The sequence below is a fragment of the Neopelma chrysocephalum genome, unplaced genomic scaffold, assembly GCF_003984885.1.
Source record: "Neopelma chrysocephalum unplaced genomic scaffold, ASM398488v2 Primary Assembly neopelma1_42, whole genome shotgun sequence".
In the NCBI taxonomy this organism is placed as follows: domain Eukaryota; kingdom Metazoa; phylum Chordata; class Aves; order Passeriformes; family Pipridae; genus Neopelma; species Neopelma chrysocephalum.
This window is the reverse complement of record NW_020897700.1, coordinates 16,213,124-16,234,600: the sequence shown is the minus strand read 5'-3', so window position 1 is coordinate 16,234,600 and position 21,477 is coordinate 16,213,124. Positions and strand designations below refer to the sequence as shown.

The following is a 21,477-nucleotide window of genomic DNA, read 5'->3' as shown; positions in this document are numbered from 1 at the left end:
ATATACAACATTTCAAACAAAAAAGTAATATTTTTACATGTACAGCCACTTTTATATAAGAACTTTGGGATTTTTTAATGTACTTTCCAATTCATTGCCCTGTACTTTGCAATGTTCTTGCTAAGATATACTTTTACTCCAGCCAGCCTTGGAAAGCTAAGACCTCTCTAAGGAACTGACTGAATTGCATTCAAACCTTCAGTAGCAGTTGAGTTGTTAGTTGTGCTCCGGTTCTGGAACATACTCTGTTGATTGTCTCAGCTGGAAAGAACCAGCTGAATTAAAGTCCAGTAGAAATATGATTTTTTTTTTTCATGTAGACAAAGTAAACGTTGACTAAAAAAAACAAAACACAAAACCAAAAAACAGAAAACAGTGTCCTGCTCAAGGCTGGTTGTATACAGTAAATGTAAATTGATTAATTTACGATTCTTTAGTGTTGGAAAAAAATTGTGACCAAATTAACGGAACTGTTCATCACAGCATCTGCTCCACGAGTTTTTTCTAAAGGGATGAGGCTTCCAACATTTGGGATGTGGAGAAACAAGCATACAGTGAAGAACTTACCCTCAGTATTGTATTTTTCCTTTTTTCTTTTACCGAAGTATGTGATGATCCTTATGGAACTGTACTACGTGCAGTGGGATGCAACAAGTCAAATGCACAACATATATGAAACATTTTCTGAGCCATTTGTAAGTAATTTAAGGAATATACTTATAGAGTATCGTGTAGGGGTTTTGTCTGTTTGTCTTTCAATGCAATAGGGTATTTACTCATCTCTGTGATGAGGCTGCCACATGTGAGAATAGAGTATGGGGTACAAGTATGTGTATATTGGAGTTTAACTTCTTTAAAAACTGGGGTTTGCTAGACACCTTGCAGATAGGAAAGGGTAGTAAAAACCCTCTCTTTTTTTCCTCAGCAGAAAAAGTTTTCCACTTAAGGAATCCTTCAGGTTTAGTTTTCTAGTAAAGGGCAAAAAAATGCCCGCAGTACAGAATTATCTCAAATTGGCTTGTTCGGTCAGCCTTGGATGATACAATGCATACACTATCTTTCTATCTTCTAGCTCTTTCAAGAGTAAAAATTCATTATAATTTCTTCCCCAAAAGAAGTAAGTTTCATGAAGGTAAAGAGGCTTTGCTAATGAGGTGTAATCAAGTTTCCTAAGCCTTAACTGCTTGGTTGCAAATATTGCTCAATTTTGTTAAAAGGAAGAGTTTAATATGTAACTAGTTACCTGTTATAAATGAAAAATAAAACTAATTAAACTTTTGAGGTATTAGACCAAAATACCAGCACTACTTTAAAAACTGAAGTATTTTCTAAATAAATACCAAAAGGTGGAAGCATCCTACTAATGTCAGCTCATATTCAAGTTCACACATAGTCAGCCAATACAGTACCATGATGATTTGAGAACTGATAAAATGATGATGCCCGTTGCTAAGAAATGAAGTGCTCAAAAAATCTTACCCATACTTTTAATGAAACACTATTCTTTTTCCCTAGCTTTCAAAATTTGCTAGCAAACCTAGAGGTCAAGTGGCACTTTAAGATTCACTAAAGCCTTTGCCTGAACCTCTAAACTGATTTGTTCTTTTGATTGTATCTTCAGGACTTCTGTTTAGTAGTCTTTCTTCTGAGAGCCATTAAGACTTGGTAGGTTTGTTGTTCTTTTCAGAGTTTAACCCCTCTAAATATTTCTGCTTTGCTTTTCATTCTATATTGTTTGTGAACCATGATTAAATTTTGTAGATCATGTTGTTCCCAGGCATATGTATACATAGATGTAATGATCCATGTTTCATTATAGATGTATTTCCTCAAATTAATTAGTAATTTAGTTAACACACTTAAAAATTACTGTGACCTGTCTTCTTCGGTTTTTATTTCGAATAGTGCTGATTATTGTATTTTCATACATTCATATATTACCTTTTGTGTGTTTAAAAAAAAAAAAAGGAAAGTTCTGTGATTCAGTGAGCATCAGTTATAAGTATTTGCAAGTAATAGAAGGGCAAGTTTGTCCCCAGGCCCACAGTCTCCAGCAGACTGGAAACATTCTGTTCTCATTTAAGGTTATTTTCTGAGCTCTGTTTCATAGACAGTGAAAATGTGGTACACCAGTCAAAGTACTTTTGGCAAGTTCTTTGTTAACTTACAATTTCTTTGACTTTTAGGAGAGCTCATGCAAAACAGCCTCAATATTTTATTGGCTGGGGTTTTGGGGTGGGGGGTGTGTGTGGTTTGGTGTGACTAAATACCACATAGCATGTTTCCTTGCTTATGTGTTTACAGACATCAAACGAAACAGAAATGTGTTTTTATTCTAATGGTACCCTTCATCAAGCAATTGATGCAAAGCAAAAAGGCATAGGGACCTATACCTCTGTTCTCTTACTACCAGTCATCAGCCATATGATGACTTATTCCAGCTAGAATTGTGATGTTTCAAAACGGCCCACTCTCCCCAGCTGACCATCCAGGAGAAAGATATGGCATAGGTGGATACAACCCTCTGTGGAAAGCTAAATTTGCACCTTGGTTGGAACACTGTAGGTAGGATACTTACTTTGGTATAACACCTGACAAAGTACACAGGCTTTTTTTATAATGCAAACATGTAATATTTCTTTCATTAAAAAAAAAATCTTTAAGGTTTTTGGAAAAGGAGAAAATCTAAACTCTAAAATGATAAAAAAGGGAACAAGATCCATTCTGACAGTCTGAGGTGGGATTAGCTTTAAAGTGTTTTAACTGTCCAGCCCATCTTCAAAGGTTTCTAGTGTTGGACATTCCAAAATCACGATAACAAACAGTTCATTCCAAAGCACTGTTTTCCTTAGGAAGCGGTCTTCTTCTTATCCTCCTGGAGTTGAAACCCAGTACTAGTTGTCCATTGTGCTATGGATGTAAAACCATTTGTTTTCTGGGGGTTCTTTATAGAGTTGATGCCTGCAAGTTGAGCAACTATAGTTCTTTTCAAGTGTTTTTGTACCATGAGGTATTTTCCTGAGCATTCTGCGAAGCCATGGTACCCAAAACTAGCCTCTGGTAGCTAGCAAGGTTTATCAGTATGAAGTATGCAGCTGAGTATATTGTTAACCTTTCTTGCAAGAGTGTGGTCTTGTCAATTCATGTTCAGCATGTGATGCTTTATATAACAAAGTGACAAATGTAGAATACTACAGTAATTTGAGTCATTTGTTTAATACAAATACATTTTTTTCACAACAATAAGCAGATACATTACTTTTGTTTCCCTTGCCTTCTGTCTTTCAGTACACATTCACCCACAAAAACATACACATTTTCTTCTGCAAAAGAGAGGGAGTTAAACAAGTAACACAAACTTGTAGTTCCGAATATTATACAGAGTAAAATATTTTCATTATAGAGTTTCATTGCATTATTAGAAATTATAAACTGCTCTGGTGATGGGGAATTACTATTTTTTCTACACAACAAAAATAAACTGCCTTCAGATAGAACAGTGTGTGAATGGCACAGTTGGACTAGTTGAGAATCTTTGTAATGCTAATGATAGTCAAAAGTGGTATGTTTATGCCAGTTTGAAATAAACTTTTTAATGCTTGTAACTTAGGAACAGAAATGTGCATGTTCACAGGTTAGGAGTATCTTGTTTAAACTTCCAGATCTGACCTGACATCAGATTATTTCCGTCTACCTTCATTAAAACTTCATTTAAACAAGAAGCCGATTAAGCTCTACTTGGTAATGGCAGCTTAGAGCAAGGTTCTGCCCTTGCGGGTTTAGCTAGGCCACATTGCACTGTCGGCTTATTTGCCTGAGATGTACTGTGGCTACACAGGCAGTTTGATATTGTTCTTTATTTGAGACGTCATCTTTATTACAAAGTCTTAGTCTGGATCTTAAAATCTTCGGTATACTGGTTTTTTTGGGGGGGGGGGGGTTGTTTGGTTTTGTCTTTTTTAGGAGAGAATCCTGTGGTTATTAAATTAATACAGAAAATTGTACTTTGGGAATGAAAAACTACTGGTTGATAAGCATTTGTCTAATGTCTGTATTTGTGCACTTTTCTTATTAATGAAGACCTGAATCCGAGGCATGGTGGCATGAATAGCTCCTTGCCCTCTTAAAGAGGTTGTACCCTGCTTCAGAAACAAATTCCAATCCTGCATGAAATCCCTGAAAGCTCTAGAATGTGCAGCGCACATAAGAAGAGAATGGGATGCACGAGCTAATACTGTAATACTTTAAAACGTTAAAGACTGCTTCAAGCTTGCTGAAACCTCTCTTGCTGATGCCTTGGCTCATTGTCCATCTCAGCACAGTGTCCCATTTTGCTCTTTTCGTGCTGTCCACATTAAGTATTTCAAAGGGAGAGGAGGAATTTCAACTGAAGTCTTCCTCCATTCTTTTATTTATTTAACTAAACTCAGTTGCAGATATAGTTGAATGCCAAAACAGTGTTTTGAAGGGGAAGGCATTAGTATAAAATTTTGCACGTTGTTTGTTCTGTTGGTGACTCTTCAGTGTGTTTTTAAAAACGTACAATAATTTTGTTGGACGTTACCATTCTGCTTTTGGAAGCCTCAGGTATTTTCTTCTTTGAGTTAAATTATACTTGTTCAAGTAAAAAACCCTAATGCGAATTAGTCTCCTTTAAACTGACAAAATAGGGATAAAGTACTTTCAGTGGGGTCATGATGCTACAGCAGGTCAAAGAACAAGCTGCTTAAAGGACCAGGGTTACTGTTACATAGTAAGAAACTATTATTTCAGAAAGCTCTTAATTATCCTTCATAATAACATTGTCAGTAAATTTTGCTATGATTCATCAGGTATATTGTAAACATCCTTCCACACATTCAAATGCAGTTAGTAATTTTAAGTGTCTAACTTCAGATAGCACGAGATTTACCTTTTAGCAATTAGCTTTTACACTTCTTGTAAACCATGTTGTTGCAGACTGTCTTAAACATGTGCAGTTATGTGGCATTTGTTAGTACTGCTGTCATTCTCTGGAGACCTTCTGAAGTCTCCTCCACAATTTTAAATGGAGAAATGGTTTGGTTTCTCTTGTATGTCATTTCAAAGGACAAACTGCTGCAATTGTGATCTGCAGTTGTATAACTGGGAAGTTATTTTATATAAAAAGTGTGTGTCATTACATAAAAAAACATTAATCCAACTCACCTGGAGTAACTTACAGCAAATACTGACATCTGTTTAGGATCCATTCAAGCACCAAGATTTTGTTGTCTAGCCAGATGACAATCACTCAGTTACAGCCAAATTACATGAGCAATTGCAATACAAAAGAACATAATGATTTGATTAGACACATTTCTTGCTAATACTGCTACTTCCAGTATTCCCTGAGCCTTAAGCCAGTAAACATTACAAAGGAATACCTAGTATAAAAACTCCAGTACATCTTAGGCCCAGCATGCTGGATATTTGCAAGAAAGGGATGATTCTGCTTTTTCATTATAAATACTTGAGTATATAAAGAGAAAATTTATTATTAGAAACTTCAAGCCTTCTGTAGAACTCTAGTTTACTTGTAATTGTGGCAGATACCCCCCCTTAGAAAGAAGTTGTGCTCTCCTATCCTCTTTACTCTGGTTCTTTATCTGCTTGTTTGCTTTTCCTCCTTTACCTAAATACAAGATTAAAAAAAACCCACAACTTTTAACTTTTTAAATATACATTATGTTCAGGCCCCAGACTTGTCCACACCAGTACATAACTACTCCAAGTCAATACTTGCGCTTGCGTCCTGATGGTAAACACCACAGGTATGCAAAGTGAATCACAAAATTGGTTCTTTATATATAATTCACCCTGTTGGACAGAGTATTATATCTACATTCATTTATCTATTGCACCTTTTAATGCTATTCACACTTCATTTTTATATGACAATGCTCAAAACACGAAGTTAACAAATGAACTGTTGAACCTCTAACACCTCAAGTTTACCTGTACAGAAGGAAACCATTGATTTGTTTTTTCAGCCAGGAAGATAAAAACTAACTTTTCAGAAAAAGGAGAAAAAACCTAATATTTCCTTAAGATATGTAGGTAGGTATGTTCTCTTACATCTACCTTTCTGTATCGTGAATCTTAAAAAATAAAACCAGAAATGGCTTCCATCTTCAGTATGTGTCATCCTTTTTCAGACCTTTGATAATAGTCAATTTACTTTCATGTGATCATGCAGTAAACTGCTTTTTTTTCATTTACAATTCTGCCTCAATACTTTGCATATCAAATTTATGTCTAATTCACTCTTATTGGTAAAATAAACAGCAGAGCTGCTCTTTTAAATGCATATCTACATATTATCTCCTCCCTGTACTTATGTTGCTGACAGCTGTATTTAAAAATATACCTGTAAGTATATTATATGAGTTTATACTGGTTGGAGTTGTTTACTTTTCAAAAATACAGGCACAGTTAAAATATCCTTAGTTGACACAGCTGTCCAAGCATTCAGGCTTCGCTACAGTCACATGAACGTGCGTTACCGTATGAAGCTTAGAGAGTGAGTGCTGCGATAGAGCTCTCTATACTTGGATTTGTTAATGCATATGATTGGATTGGTACTCTTTGAAGCATATATTTAAAGAGATAAATAGCAAATACAACTTTCAGTAGTAAACAGATTAAAGGTTTTGGTTCTCTGTAAACAAAGTTATTATATCAGGTCTGTCTACTTTCCCATCCATCCCAGTTAAAAAAAAAAAAAAAGTACTTTTGTCACATTGGTTTGGCATTGTCTGTTAAACCTGTTGTCTATTGCACTTTCTACACTTCCACTTTCACTACACTTGCTGACTAGTTGCAAAACTACTCCACAAACGGTCACATTCCATACAGTAACAAGTTGCTTTGCTGGATCCATTTTCCTCATAGGGTTTTGGTTTTCGTGTGGGTTTTTTGTTGTTGTTTTTTGTTGGTTTTTTTTAACTGAAAAAATGCAAAGTCATTTCTACTTTCTTGTAGCATTTGTAGTGTAGAATACACTACACCTTACTCTGCAAAGAAGAAATAATGCTGTCTCTGTCAAACTGGCATGACCTCAGATGTCGTTCCTTCCGCTGCTGGCTGAGAGTTTGTACCTGTCTGTGCTACTGGCACCACCACTGCATCCTTGATGTCTGAGCTCTGAGTGCACAAAGAATTTTTCTCCTCCAGTTTTTTGATGGTGTCTGGGCAGTTCTGAACAAAGATCACTCTGTTGTAGGCTTTCAACCTGCGCCACAGCTGCACATAAACCTTACACTGCACATACATAAAGACCAGGCCCCCTGTGAATCCAATGGCCACTACAACGAGTTTTGTCCAAAATGGCCATTCAAGGACACCTGTGGAATAGAAATTATATTTATTACCACCATTACACATTGAATATCAAGCACTGAATTTCAATCAAATATACTGAAGCCACTTGCTAAGAATCCCCAGGTATGTACACACTATTGGGGCAGTTATGGCTCAAGTAGAAAACAGAAGGGGCTTCCTATTCCATAGGCCAGCCAAGAAACTGCCTCCCACTTCTGACTTCACCACAATTTGGTCAAATAGGAAATGCAAGGGCCACTCTCACAAAGTAAGCATAATGCTCAATACAGCAATTAAGAGATTTGCATGGTATACTTCCATAAGGAGAAAAAAAAAAAACCCAAGCCTTTAAATAGTTTGAGGTACTCATTTAAAACAGGATTTTTACACTTACAGAATATTAACAAACACCACTAGTATTATTCTGGGCTTTCAGTTTTTCTTCTCCTCAAAATATGTTTATAAAGTGGTTTTTCTCCAGTCTTCACTGTCTTTTTCCCAGCAATTCCCATTTAAAGAGAGAAAATGGAGAAGAAAGTAAACTACTTACATGTTTCTTCTTTCTCCCCCCAAATATGTTTGAATTTGTAAAAGTACTCCCCTGTGACAAGCAAATTTTGGAGCAAGAGAGTTCTCTTCGCAAACATTTATTTTTACATGTAGCTCCAAGGCATCTCTTTGTCCACTTTTAGTGTAAAAAATCAGCCATTACATTTGGCAAACACTGAATTCTATACAAATCATAAATACTTTTTGAGCCTACCAAGAATAATTAATGTGATTCTTTTCCATTGTGTTTAACAACAAAAGTTCATGTTAGCTGTTTTGTTATGAAAATGTAGCTAATCCACAGAAATAGCTTCCCCGTTGTAATAAGTGATGTACTCTAAGTGATGTACTCGTAAATAAAAGTTCAAAGCCATTCCTAGTACTGTCCTCAGGGCCAGGTATTTTGAGATAAAAAACCCATTTCAAAAGAATGCAAAGCAAGACTTTGTAGTATATATTCATCTGTGACTTATTGAGCCTTGTTGCTTATTTTCCTCTCATAGGCAAGAAAGGCAAGCATCAAGAGTATCATCAAATATTTATCTAACTAGCAAGGCACAAAGTTCCACCTGTCTTGTTTTCCATGTTAACTTCAGAATATAGAACAAAGCTAGAGAGACCTCTGTTCCCCTACTGTGCTTAAAGTCAGTTCAGATCAAAACTGAAAAGTTTTTTATCATCATGATCACATTTAAGACTAAATTTAAGACCAAATAGACTTAGACTTGAAATGGAAAACAGTAGTTCAATTTATCATATATTTTCCACATATGCTAAGTATGGCCCAAAAATAAACCTACTTACATTAAACATGCATTTTGTTACATATGTCCAGTTGGGTTTTCAGGATCTCCACAGATGGAGACTCCACAACCTCTCTGTTCCAGTGTTTAACTATCCTCACATTCACCGTGAAATTCTATTTGCAACGATGCAGGAATGGCTTTCCATGCTTCTTAAGTTCCACATGAAGGACTAACACAACTGGAACACGGTCTCTTGGAAGTTCGTATGAAGAAGCTTGTTAATGAAAAGGTTCTATCGTGTTTTACTTGCTATCAAGGTTCAAGGGAGTAATATAAATAAATCGCTATTTTAATGACCTGAACTTGCACCGAGCTGTTTGAACTTGACTCATCGCTTTGCCTGAGCTTTAGAAATACCTACATAATAGGAGATTAACCCAGCAAGAACCAGCAGGCTAGTTAAGCTGTTGTAATGATTACACAAAGTAGAGTTCTCTCTGCAGGGGCATAACATAAGCTTTTAATGCTGATGCATTCAGAACTTCTGCATTAAAGCATTTGATGTAGCCATTTGTCTGTGAGCTGTTATTTAAGAATAGAGTGTGACTGGTTATATAGCTGCCTTGCAAAGCCAGCCACTGCATTATCAACAACAACAAAGAAGGTAAAAGATACTTACCATTATCATTGCCTTGTTTAATTTCTTCAGCGGTTCTATCAATTAAAACATACAATGACCAAACAACACAGGTAATTGCAATTACGTGGAATGTGACTGAACACACTATTTTCCTCCTCTCACTTGTTGTCATCTGTAGTTTCTCCCACTGAAATAATAATAATAAAAAAAAAAGGAGTTAAAAAATCAGACCTGTAAAATTTTGCAATAAACTGACTAGACTATTCTGGCTCTTTCTGCCAAAAACCCAAGCAGTAATAAGATTAACAAATCCTTTTATTTTGGTAATACACATTAAAGGACTATGTGCATTGTCACTGTAAAATTCACAATCATCTCATTTTCACAGATTCAGAGGAATGAAGAGTTCTATTTCTGTCTGTTTGTGAATGATATCTAATTTCACTACAGTACAGCCATAACATGTTAATAAACAGGTAAAAAGATGAATATTTATTTTAAATTTGCACTTCTGGTGATGAGACAAGAAAAAGCCCAAACATTAGTTTGTAGTACTTATTAAAATTCGAGGAATGCAGTTATGTAACAGTCTTCCCATAAAAGCACAGGAAATGCAACCCCATTGAGGATTAAATTCAATAAACTTGAAAAGATGATTATGTGGAAATAATCGTACATGATAGCACTCAGCCTCAATAACGCAAGGAGGATCTTCCAGGCATATGTTTCTGAATTATGGTACTAGATCCTATCTTAGTTTAAGGCTATTTTAAGATTAAATAGGCTATTCCCTGCATTTGAACAGTGCAACTCTTGAGGCAATATTTTCTAATCTTGCTTGTGAGAACATAATTTTTTTTTTAGCACTTCTTCAAAACAAAACCCTTCTCTACTAAAACGTTTGCCTTTGAAAAAAGATGAAAGAATATGGCATTTAAAAGTAAAATGCCCTAATTCCAATGAAAAATCTCGGAATCGGACACTACCATCTGAGGAAGGGAACCAGTACAAAGCATGAGACACGAGTGCCACCTCCCTGCGGCCCTGGGAACACCAGACAGAGCTGTGCTCAGATCAGTGCCCACCCTTAGCGGCTTAAGGCTGGGATAGAAACCCTGGCCACTGCAGAGCACTGAGGTGGCATACATGTACTTTGAAGGCACGAGTTTGGCTTTGTTTTCCTTGTTTAGGTTTTTGTATTGTTTTGGGTTTTGTCGACTGTTTACTTTGTTTGTTTGTTTTTCAATGTTGTTTCTGGGAAAAAACAAATTTCCCTAAATTCTTTATGGCTACGGTTGGAGATGGCATCTAAGCTACATGGTCAGCCTTTCACCTGAACCAATATGGCCATTCTATTCAGAACGCTTTTTGCTGTCAGGTCACGTTTTGAAGGAGCACAGCTGCAGTAAAGCTGAGGGGGTCAATGCCACGTCACTACGAGGAATAACTCTCAGAAATACTTCTTCCCGCCACTGGTTTTAGAGCAGGACATACCAGGACAAACAAATTTTGGTTTTTAATGGCAGTTGAAGCTTGCATGTGCCTGAGCTGTTGCCTCAAAACACAGTCTCTAGGACCTTTCCTAGCCCTTGCCAAAATTTAATGAATAATAGAATATTTTGAGTTGGAAGTACCTCTGATGATTTTTTTGTGGCTCTCTTCTGAACTCACTCTAGCATGTCCTGGGGACCCCATAGCTGGATGCAGCACTGCAGGTGGGGTCTCATGAGAGCAGACTAGAGGGGCAGAATCACCTCTCCTGACCTGCTGATCACACTTTTAATGAACACAAGGCTTAACTGCTTAGAAAAATGGAAGTATTTCCTACGTAATATACAAAGAGTCAGAGCTATCAGTTTATTTATCAACTGAGACACCATTTCAATTTCTGATACATTGACTTAGGAGTGAAAACTTGCAGGGTTTTGTATGGCAGTTTGAAAAAATAGGAGAATTTTTTTTTTTTTTTTTTAAGTAATAAAACCCCAACACTTTATATTCATTGTAGTTCATGTAGGTAATATTCAGTGGCCAGCCAGAAAGTCTGAGGCATTATTATCACAGTCTTATATTATTACAGTCATCGGGTTACACTGCATTTGACCTGGAGACTTTCATCCTTTCTGCAGTGAAAATTCAATGCAAGTCTTGCAAAAGACTTTCTTTCCAAAGAAAGAGTTGTCTTTGTCCAGGTGGAAGAAAGGATTTTACCTTAGCCCCTCACTTACCTGTGGATGCTTTGTAAGAGATCAACATATAAAGAAGAATTAATTGTTCTTAAACAGAATTTTTCTGTCATCTCAACTGTGATGCTACACTTTTTGGTATACTGGAGAGAAGATTCTGTGCAAGATTTTCATTGTCAATTATATGTGCAGTCTCATTGTAGCCATTTTATGCTCTAACAAACTCAAAAGCCTCAAAGTGTTGACCTGAATGCCCAGTCAAAGACAATTGCTGGTCCTATGACTCTAAATGTAAACATTTTGCAGGTGGAAGAAAACCAAACAAAACCAAATGACCAACAAGCAGGACAGGTAAGTAAAGGAACAAGCTCACAAACTTCTACTGAGATTTACGAGAAAGTATATGAGGAGAGGGAGCTAGCAGGAAAGGACTAAAGCAGGCCTTTTTGCTAACATCCCGTGATCAAACCTAGCCAGAAAGCAAGCCGAGGCCTGCTGGACTCTGCTTCCTCTAACTGGCCCCTTTTCTTCTCCCGCAAGACACCCTGCCTGCCTGTCTGGGTATTCTGTCCACACACGCATTATCACCCCAGAAATAAGCTGGCTGGCAGAGACTGGGAGAGACCACCACCATGGTTATGGAACTAGAAGATGCTGCAGAGTACCTTGTACTCCCAGATTGGGATACAAGAAAGGAAAAAGGTCCAAGGAGAGACTCCGTCTCATACGGGAGCATTTAACAGCTCTTAGTGTGTCCCAAAGCTGTGCTTCTGTTTTGTCCTCCCCTAGCTGCAGTCCCAGTTCTCTCAACTACAGTCATGATGAGCCGAACTCAGAAGGGGAAACACAATTAAACTTTATGTTGTACTCCTGGTGATCCCAGTGGTAGCTGACATAACTTTCCTGTCCTACTCACATATTTTAGATTGGCTGAACAGAGAGTACTGTGTGACTCCTGTCACTCTGTACTAAATGAGTGATGTTAGTAGATGATCCAGCAATTTGTGTTGTCTTGGAGCAGAAAAGTGCAATTCACTATTTCAGGATTTTTTCAATAGCCTCATATTGAAAATTTTTACAGCCCAGGACTTGATACAGCCTGAAGTTGTGTGGGGAAGTTTGGCAGGTGCTACCTTTCACGTCACACAGTGCTTTAATGCCTCCTTAACCACTGATAAATTCATCCCTGCTGTGTTTAGAAGCTTATGCAGTTCTCATGGCTTTCCACATTCATGACAGCAAGATAAAAATAAATTGCATCATGTTTTGTTATCTTCATCAGTGATCTAGGAAAAATGCAACCATCAGGTTGATGACACTGTAACATGCCATGCACAGAATATAAGATGCCACCAAGAACAGAAAAATAACAGAAAAGTAAGTACACAGATGCAATTTTTTTGGAAACTTACATGCTAATACTCCTAAGGTGCTCTAGAGACTGTAAGGAGAGAAAGAAGGGAAGACTAACAGCCAGAGGAGACATTTATAATAATTTGCAAATTACTGAGTCACTAAACTGATAGACAAACTAGTTTTTGCACAACCCCCTAGGAAGCATCCCTTCACTGCTGTACATCCAATTGTCACCACCCACAGATTCGTTAATCCTGGAAGCAGTACAAACACTGATAGGAAATCATCACAGATGCAGATGGTTTAAGGTCCTGCAAATGCAAGCAATCGCATGAATATCATTAGGCTTCATAGAACAGGTGTGCTAAAACACTTTGTAACATCTAACAACAATAAAAAGACTTTTTACACGTCACCAAACAAATCCAAAGTGTAACAATATGTATCCCCAGCAGAAAGCTTGGAATATCCTCAGCCCCCTTTTTATTTTCCGAATAAGATTTCCCAACATGACACTTGCGCTGTGCTGTGCAAACCACTGGAGGGTGGTAGCACACTGTCTGCCTGCCTCAGAGGTTCCTACCAAGAAGCCAGAATAAACTGCCAAAGGAAAGAAGCTGGATTGTAAATCTGATCAGAAACACACCTCCCACCCCAGCTACTACTTACAGCTACTTCTAAAACACGATGTGCACCTCAGTCTGAATTCCTTTGCTTTACTGCCTGAGAAGTTTGGAATAATCCTGAAAGTGGCAGCTGTAAAACTGTACCTTGTTCTTGGTTTCTACCTTGGGTTTTTCTTTTGTTTCTTAAAAATTATCTCACTCAGAAACTTCAAGAGAACAGTTACTGATTTCATAACCCACTCTTATAATTACAAAATGTAGTCATGAGTCTTCTGGGGAAATAAAAAAATTAAAAAGAAAAAAACTAATAACATACGGGGAACTTCTAAATCATATGTAGCCAGCCACTTCCCTTTCCTGTAATGTAGTTTGAGAAAATCCCTGATATTTATTTTAAAGGATCACAATTTGCCTCCTTCCATGTCACTTCTAATAAAAGCTTGATTAACCAATATGCAACAAATAAACATGGATATTTTTCAGTATCTTCTGAAAACATTGCCTATGAGTATGGGTATGCTGCTTCATATTCTAGATTCCAACACAGCCTCTCTTAACAGAAACAAATTTGCAATTTTGATTCCCTTCCATACATTAAGCTTTCTGCAAAGTGGTTTCATGATGGCCTGATGCAGAACCGAAAGTTTCACACTGCTCACGCAAAAGCTTCACACTGCTCACACAAAAGCTGTTCCCACACCTCACAGTGGCACTCTGCAAACTGCTGCTTGGGTTTCTTTTCCCCACTTCCACATTGTAGATTTACTGCCTGCCTGCCCCCATACACCACTTTGTGTCCACGTGTTGCCTCCTGCTGCTGGTTATCTTCTGTCACACTGGCCACAAATTTTTGTCTAGACAAGATTTTGTGAAGCAACTGCAGAACCACTGCAGGTTTGCAGATTCACACCTCTACAACTGAAGATCTCTCTCTCTCCTGCAGGAGCTCAGCACTGAGAATGCCAGATATTGAAGGTGAAGTTAATGGGCTGCTTTGCAACATGCTGTGCGTGGTTGGACTTTTAACTCCTGGGTATTTTCAGGAACCCTGTTTTTAAAAATTGCATGTAAGGAGGTCTGACAGGGGAATCTGGTATGGCTATGACATAGCTAATATTAAATATTTTTTCTGTTCTGACATTTTTCTCCTTACCCATCATTTAGCAAAAAAATGACAATCTATGTAATGTAAACAGCACCCACAGCTGAAAGGACTTCCTTCTGCTCTCACCTAGAGCTAAAGTAGTCATGCAACATTTTCTGAATTCTTTCAACAATCTAAAGAAATAGTTTGAGCCAACCTCTATCTTGAAGTAATTACTTCTGCAAAATAAAGGCTAAAATTATTAACCAGAGACTGTTGTAGAAACTGCCCTCTGCACACAGACTAAAAACACACACAAAAAGATCTCTCTTATCTGAAACCAGACCCAAAGAATCTAGCCAGCACTTTGGAAAATTAACTGGAGCAGTGTATGCTGAAGTGAGCTGAGCACTGAAAATATGTCAATAGTCTGAACATATAGCTCAGAGTTATTTATCTTAGGGAGGGTGTTTTCTGGTCACTTGTTGCAGTACTAAAGGGCTCAGGCTCCACAGTAAGCTGTTCACTGCTATCAACCTACCAGCTGGAGGAAAGCAGCTGCCATGGTAGTTTGTGGGAATGGAATTTGTGCAGTGGGTGGAAGAGGAAGAAATAATAGTAATAAAGGACAACAGGGCTCTGCACATGTTAGGAGAATAAAATAGCCTTGTGCAGATTTGAAGTACTCATAAGAGATGAGAATTCAAACTGTGTTATTTGAATAAAAGCATTCTGGGCCACTCTGCCATCTAAACAACATGTGGTTACAGCCTGTACCCGAGACACTGCATTTTAAGGAAGGTCAAGGCACGCCTTACCACATCCTGCTACAAGATGAGAAGTGCCCCTCAGACAGTCCAACAGAATGTGCCAGGTCTCATGGCTGACAAGAAAAGGGTTTGGGCTATGCTGCATTCTTTTCCCAAACACATCCTAGAGCACATTTAGAGAGGAATAACTGAGCAGGTTTACAGAAAATAGAGAAAACATATGTGTCATGGCCTTTTGTCAAAAGATACACCCCAGAGATGAAACTCTTGTAAGGATCAAGAATAGAAGGCCATAATTAGACCCCTGCTACATTTATCACTGAACAAGGAAATAAAATAAATGTTAAAAATCCCATGTCACATGGTGCATCATATGGCCCTATCTATGCACAACCTTACCTTGATCTGATTAGCTCATTGGATGAGCTAGTACAAATCATTCTCTGGCAAACCTGTCCAAAGTTTACCTAAAAACTATTTCTGTCCCTAGGAGACACTAAACAAAGCTGGCTGGAATGTCTGTGACGTATTTAAAATACCTATTAAAAATTTAAAACTGAACCAGAAATGGGTGCATTTCTAAAGTCACACAATTTAATTCACTTTTACGTGCAATATGCATATCTACAGTAATAAAAGAAATACATAATGAAAAATCTCACTTTGATAAACATCTTAAGATTATCATCTGCAAAGAACTAATTATTCAGTTTTATCAAAATCAAGACCTCACACTAATTTTTTTTAAGTGACTGTTAAAACCACTGGACTTAAATGATATAATCAGTGTGCACTCTTCACAAACACAGTTTTTAGCTGTGTATGACATCAATTAGCAAACTCTTAAAAGTGTAAAATAGAAGTTGAGAAATTAAAAAGTATAAAAATTCAGTAATTTAAGAATCTAATTTCTAAAATGAAGTAGCTGGTTTTGCAATATGAAGTAATATTGAGAACACTTGTCATTTACCAACTAAAAGAACTTCAGTACCTGCATCCTAATCATCCCAACATAGACTAAACTACAAAAAAAATGCTATGCTTTGGAAATATAGGAATAGCTAGACCTTATGTCCCTCTCATCCAATGCTCTGTCTGGGATAGAGGCCAACACCAGATGCTTCAGAGAGACATGCAAGAAACCCCATGGCAAACAGTTATAGCATAATGTCTCCATATTGGGCATCTAGGCATCTCTTTCTAGTTCCCATCAGCTAGAAATTGTTTCACATCAATATATAGAATGTAGAAGTACTTGACACAGTGTTTATTTTCCAAGCATCCTCTTTGAATACTGAAAAAACATTAACCAATTTTTTGTTCAATAGAGTCTTCAGTACTATCATGAACTTCTCTTTTAAAATTGCTTTTTCTTCGCTTGCCTTGTAAGATACTTAAGAAAAATATCGTTATCTTCTAGCACAGTAAGCTTCAGTTACCTTATCTAAAAAGATAATCTTGAGAGATAAACTGCAGGCAAAACATTAAACAACTGGACTGAACATTAAATCAGGACTGAACTATTACCAGAATGCAAAACTATGGGGAACGTCTGGTACTAAGAAAAACAGGCACACATCTAGAGCTCTAGAAAGATTTACTTCAGGCATATGCCTTTATTACTCAAAATTCAAAAAACAAGCGACATGTGGGCAACCTATAAAGAAACAAGGAAAAACAGGGCAGAATCAATGTCTCCACTAACTTTTATCACAGTCAAGAAACAGATGCTATTGTTGTCAGCTCTCCCTGCAGTATTTCTACCATCATTCTATCAAAAGGATCTAGTTTGTCACTTTTATTCTCTTTGCAGCTAGTTGACACCTGCCTCTGTCTACTCTGTATTTCTGAAAGAGCAACACATCTAATTGAAGGCATGACATTTCCTCCAGTCACTAATTAGCAAATGCCTTTAAATCTCAGTCCAGTTCTCAAACAACAACTTACACACACACACACACACAAAGAAAACCATGAAAAAAAGAATCAATCAATCTAACTGCCGTACCACATGAGCACAGACCATAATTTTGCTGCAAGGGCAGTTATGCTGAGATTTCACTTTCCACCCAAAGCAGGGAGAGGTGGTGCATTTGTAGTGTGCATTCAATAGACAATACAAAAGCAGCCATGACACATACCCAGTGGAGGATTTGAGATGGATTGTGCCGGGGTCAGAGCAATCACAAGTCCTTCCTCCACTACAGTCACCATAAAAAACCATCCCCCAACAGTCTGTGCCTGAATCTGTCTTTGAAAACCAAGTAAGATGAGTTTCCTTTGCACATTTGAGTGTATTTTGTTCTCAAATAGCGTGATGAATGTAGCATGAAGACTGCTACAGGAATAAAATTAAATTAACAAAAAAAATTTAAAAATACTGAACAAACTCATAATTATCCCATTTGTACATAATTTAGATCAATTACTGGAATTTCTGTGTTCAAGAGAATATCACTGTGTTAAAGAGAAGCCATTTTTAGCATGCATTCATTCCACCAACAAGCAAGAATCAGCCTGTGAGCAGATCATTCTCACATCAATAGGTCCCAGGCAAAATAAATTTGAGGCAAATAGCAACTGTAAAATTGTATGTGTTGGTTACGTGACACATAATGATACACATTAATCAGATCATGAATAGCCGCCCACTCCCATTAGAGTTGGTAAAATTACTAACTTCAAAATTAAACAGTAAGAACAGCATTTGTACAAAACTCCATGAATAAAAATGACTGGTTTAGGTCAATGCTTGGGTTGATTATGCTCTTTAAATTTCATATTACTAGCTATACATTGTGTGCCAGGGTACCAATCCATTCACATTTTCTTTAGCTGCAAAGCCAGTATCAAGAGATTCTCTTAATTAATTTCAATGCTTCGGCTACCCAGTCCCTCCTTGGTTATAATTATTGATGAGGTCAAGTTGTGAAACCAAACACTGAAAGGGCTGAAACAAAAAAATGAAAAGGAGACCCCTAGTTCTTAAAAAATGAGAGGCTAATGAACTGCAGGATAGGGTAGGACTCTCTAACTAAAATGGAAATTAAATCTTTTGATGCAAGTTGCAACTGTAAAACGGCTCAGATCAAACTGCTTACTTCAGCCTGAGAAAGCACAGAAGATTTGTACCTCCCAGAGCTCATGTTCATGGCTCTGTGAAATAGTGGATAACTCTACTAATACCAGACCTAAACAATGTCCTGAATTCCCTTGACTTCTCTAAATGCTATGAGCAGAAGCAGCCAATTTGGATACTAGCAACTAATTAGAAGAGGACATAGTTTTCATTTAATTTTCTGGTATAAGATTTTTCATTTGCTTCTTAAAGAATGCGAGTTCAAAGCAATGACAGTAAAAACATCTCATTCCACCTCCAGAAAGGATTTGCTGCACTGGGGATGTCCCAGCAAAGTATCATGGTAAGAAGGCTTTTAGAAAGCCTAAGGTTATGTTATGATGGTTTCAAGGTAAGAGGCACAAGAATTTCTTGTCAGAAGTCCATGGGAACTGGAACAGCTGTGTGAATAAAGCTGTGTCTTGAATGGAAGAGAAAGACATACGGAGATGAAAAGCTGTGGTGGGGGGAAACAGTTTTCCCCCCAGAGCTATAAAATGGTAAACCCCCAGGGGTGGTGACCCTGGGGTTAAGCCAATGAGCTCTCCTGCAAAATATAAACATATCACCCAGACCGGAAAAGAAAGTAGTAGTTGTAGTTGTTGTTGGAGAGGTGGCCATGTTGTGAAAGCCACGAGGAGAAGGGGCAGGAGCCCCTTGGGGGCTCTGGCCCCCCCCAGCCCCCAACTGGGGGGCTACAGGGACTTGGAACAGTGTAAGGCTGGGCTAAGTACCTGTGGCTATGAGCTGGGGAATGTTTCTCCACCGTGAGCAGCAGAAGCGGCAGCAAGAACAGCACTGACTGAGAAACAGTGGCAGAGAGCCAGAAGAAGATAAGAACTGAAGAAGCAGCAAACAAGCATGCAGTTGAGCAGGAAGACATAGAGTTGTCTGAGAGAGCCGAGAGAGAGCCAGCAGCAGAGAGCAGGACTAAGCCACTACAGAGACAGAGAGTTTGGGGTAAGGACTGCAAACCAAAACTCTCCCAAACTCCTTTGAGACCCCGTCTAGGAGGAGGGAGATGGACTCTTGCTTGAGAAGAGTCTCAGAGTGCTACAGCAGCTGCTAAGCTAAGCTAAGCTAGCAGCCAGCTTGAGGCAGAGCGCGGAAAGCTCTGCAAATGGGGCTTGAATCCCCTGAAGATACAGACCATCGCGAAGACCCCTCCGCTTCGTGATATGACCGTGGTGGAGCGACCTTTGTCTGGGTGAACGCAGCCCATGGAAGACCCTTCGCCTGCGTCGAAGGGCCGACAGGGGCTTGGAGACCCCCCTCGTATGTACTGGCAGAGATCCAGCTACAGCTGCTGCATGGAAGACAGAGAAAAACTGCTGCCCTAGGGACTGCTGCTCTAAGAGTGGAAAGGATCTTTTCCTTCTTCCCTCCTGGACTTTTATTTGGAGGGAAAAGAGATTTGATCCATTGTAAATAATGCTTTATTATAGTAGAGATAGTTGAGATTGTGTGTGTGATGTATTATAGTATTTATTTATGTGTACAGTCTTGTAATATAACCCTTCCCCCCATTTTGAGTCTCGTGTGGTGTCTGGAAAACCCATCTCACACTAGGTTGAGATGTGGGAGGGGGGCTAGGACTTGGGAATTGGATTTTGGGGCTCTCAAACCATGACACAAGCTAGCATGAATTCTACCACTATGAAAAAGCTAAGAAGTAGTATTCTTGTTGTGGCACAAAATGCAAGACAAAATTATTCTGTGAACTACAGCATGCTCTCTATAAACAGATAAATTAGCAGTAATGTGCTAATACTCTCAAAAATTAAGAATGCAACTGTCTGAACAAAGTAGCCCCTTGCATCTGCAAGGCATCACAATAGGATATAAGCGCTATGAAATTATTTTTACTTTAAAAGCTTTAATATACACATTCTCCCTTGAGCCCAAAGTTATTCTCTATAATGACTGACAGCCGATGAGAAAGTAATAGCTTTGTGCCTTTGTGCATACTGGTGAATTGTCTGACCCTACATATTGCAAGAAATGATTCGACGCTACTGATGTTTTGAGACACTTTACTGGAAGAAAGATAACACCAGAGCAGGTGTAGCTGCACCAGAAATTGAAAGGAAATGTAGGATCTTCTATATTAAGGAGTGCAAAGTATTCACCAAATTGGGTTGAAAGGGAACTAATCCCACAGCAAGTCAATGATACCAGACCTATGCAATATTTGCTATCACTTCTTATCATAAGCCTTATTAGAAAACAGATGAAAAAGCCAGATGGTTCATACTTCACAGCACAGGGCAATAAGAATCAAACAGCAAGCAATATGGTAATGACCGCTCAGAGTCTGGGGTTTGTTTTGTTGGTTTTGTTGTTTGTTTGTTTGTTTTTGGTTTTGGGAGTCTGGGAGACTACAGGTCGCTTCTGGCTTGTAGAGTCTACTCTGTCAGGAGAAGTAGTTTCTAATGATGACCACTTTTGATTTCATAGCAGCATTCCTCTGCAGGCTATATAACTTTTGGCAGTGATCACCATACTCTTAAATAAGGAATGTAAACACAAATTGAACCAAAAATAAAACAACACCCTTAACATATTTTGCCATCATGAATTTTTCATACATGCTACCACATTTTATAAAAAGAAGATTTATCCACAAAGCATCCCATTATGAATTAATTCCTCCAGTCATATTTTTCAATATTTACTCTTTCTATAAGACTGTGTTGAGCACAGAGAAGAGAGCTGAATCTGTCTCTCTCACACATTAGGTAAGAGATTTAACAACTGACTTTAGAGTAGTGCAGGTGACGACTGTTTTGTAAAAAAAGGCACCCTATGAAATGATAACTCCAATAGGGGGAAGCAGAAGTGATGTATGCCTAGTGACACATGAAGTCTGGGAGTGAAATGGGACTTAGAGATTCACTTTAGACTTTCCTCTTGTCTATCATGGATTAAAGCAACATTCTGATTTTCTTCTGTTGCTTCCATAGATGATTCACATTTTTTTTAAGGAGCCTGCAGAATTGCTGAATCTCTGCCTTACAGCTGGGCATTACCCACAAGTCGTCTGTTGGCTCAAACCCTACCT

At 38.1% G+C, this 21,477-nt stretch overlaps 1 protein-coding gene across 9 annotated transcripts in view; it reads right to left on the bottom strand.

Moving 5' to 3' along the window:
- Positions 1–3,196: 3,196 nt before the first annotated feature.
- The window catches only part of MARCH1 (membrane associated ring-CH-type finger 1), a 229,943-nt gene continuing 211,662 nt past the window's right edge, over positions 3,197–21,477 (bottom strand). For all 9 annotated transcript variants that reach the window (XM_027676782.1, XM_027676790.1, XM_027676789.1 and 6 more), the window contains 2 exons: positions 9,316–9,463; positions 3,197–7,364 (listed from right to left, as the gene is read on the bottom strand). In XM_027676782.1, coding sequence (XP_027532583.1) covers positions 7,063–7,364; positions 9,316–9,463 — 450 coding nt within the window. In that variant the 3' untranslated portion in view covers positions 3,197–7,062. The remainder of the gene's footprint in view (positions 7,365–9,315; positions 9,464–21,477) is intronic.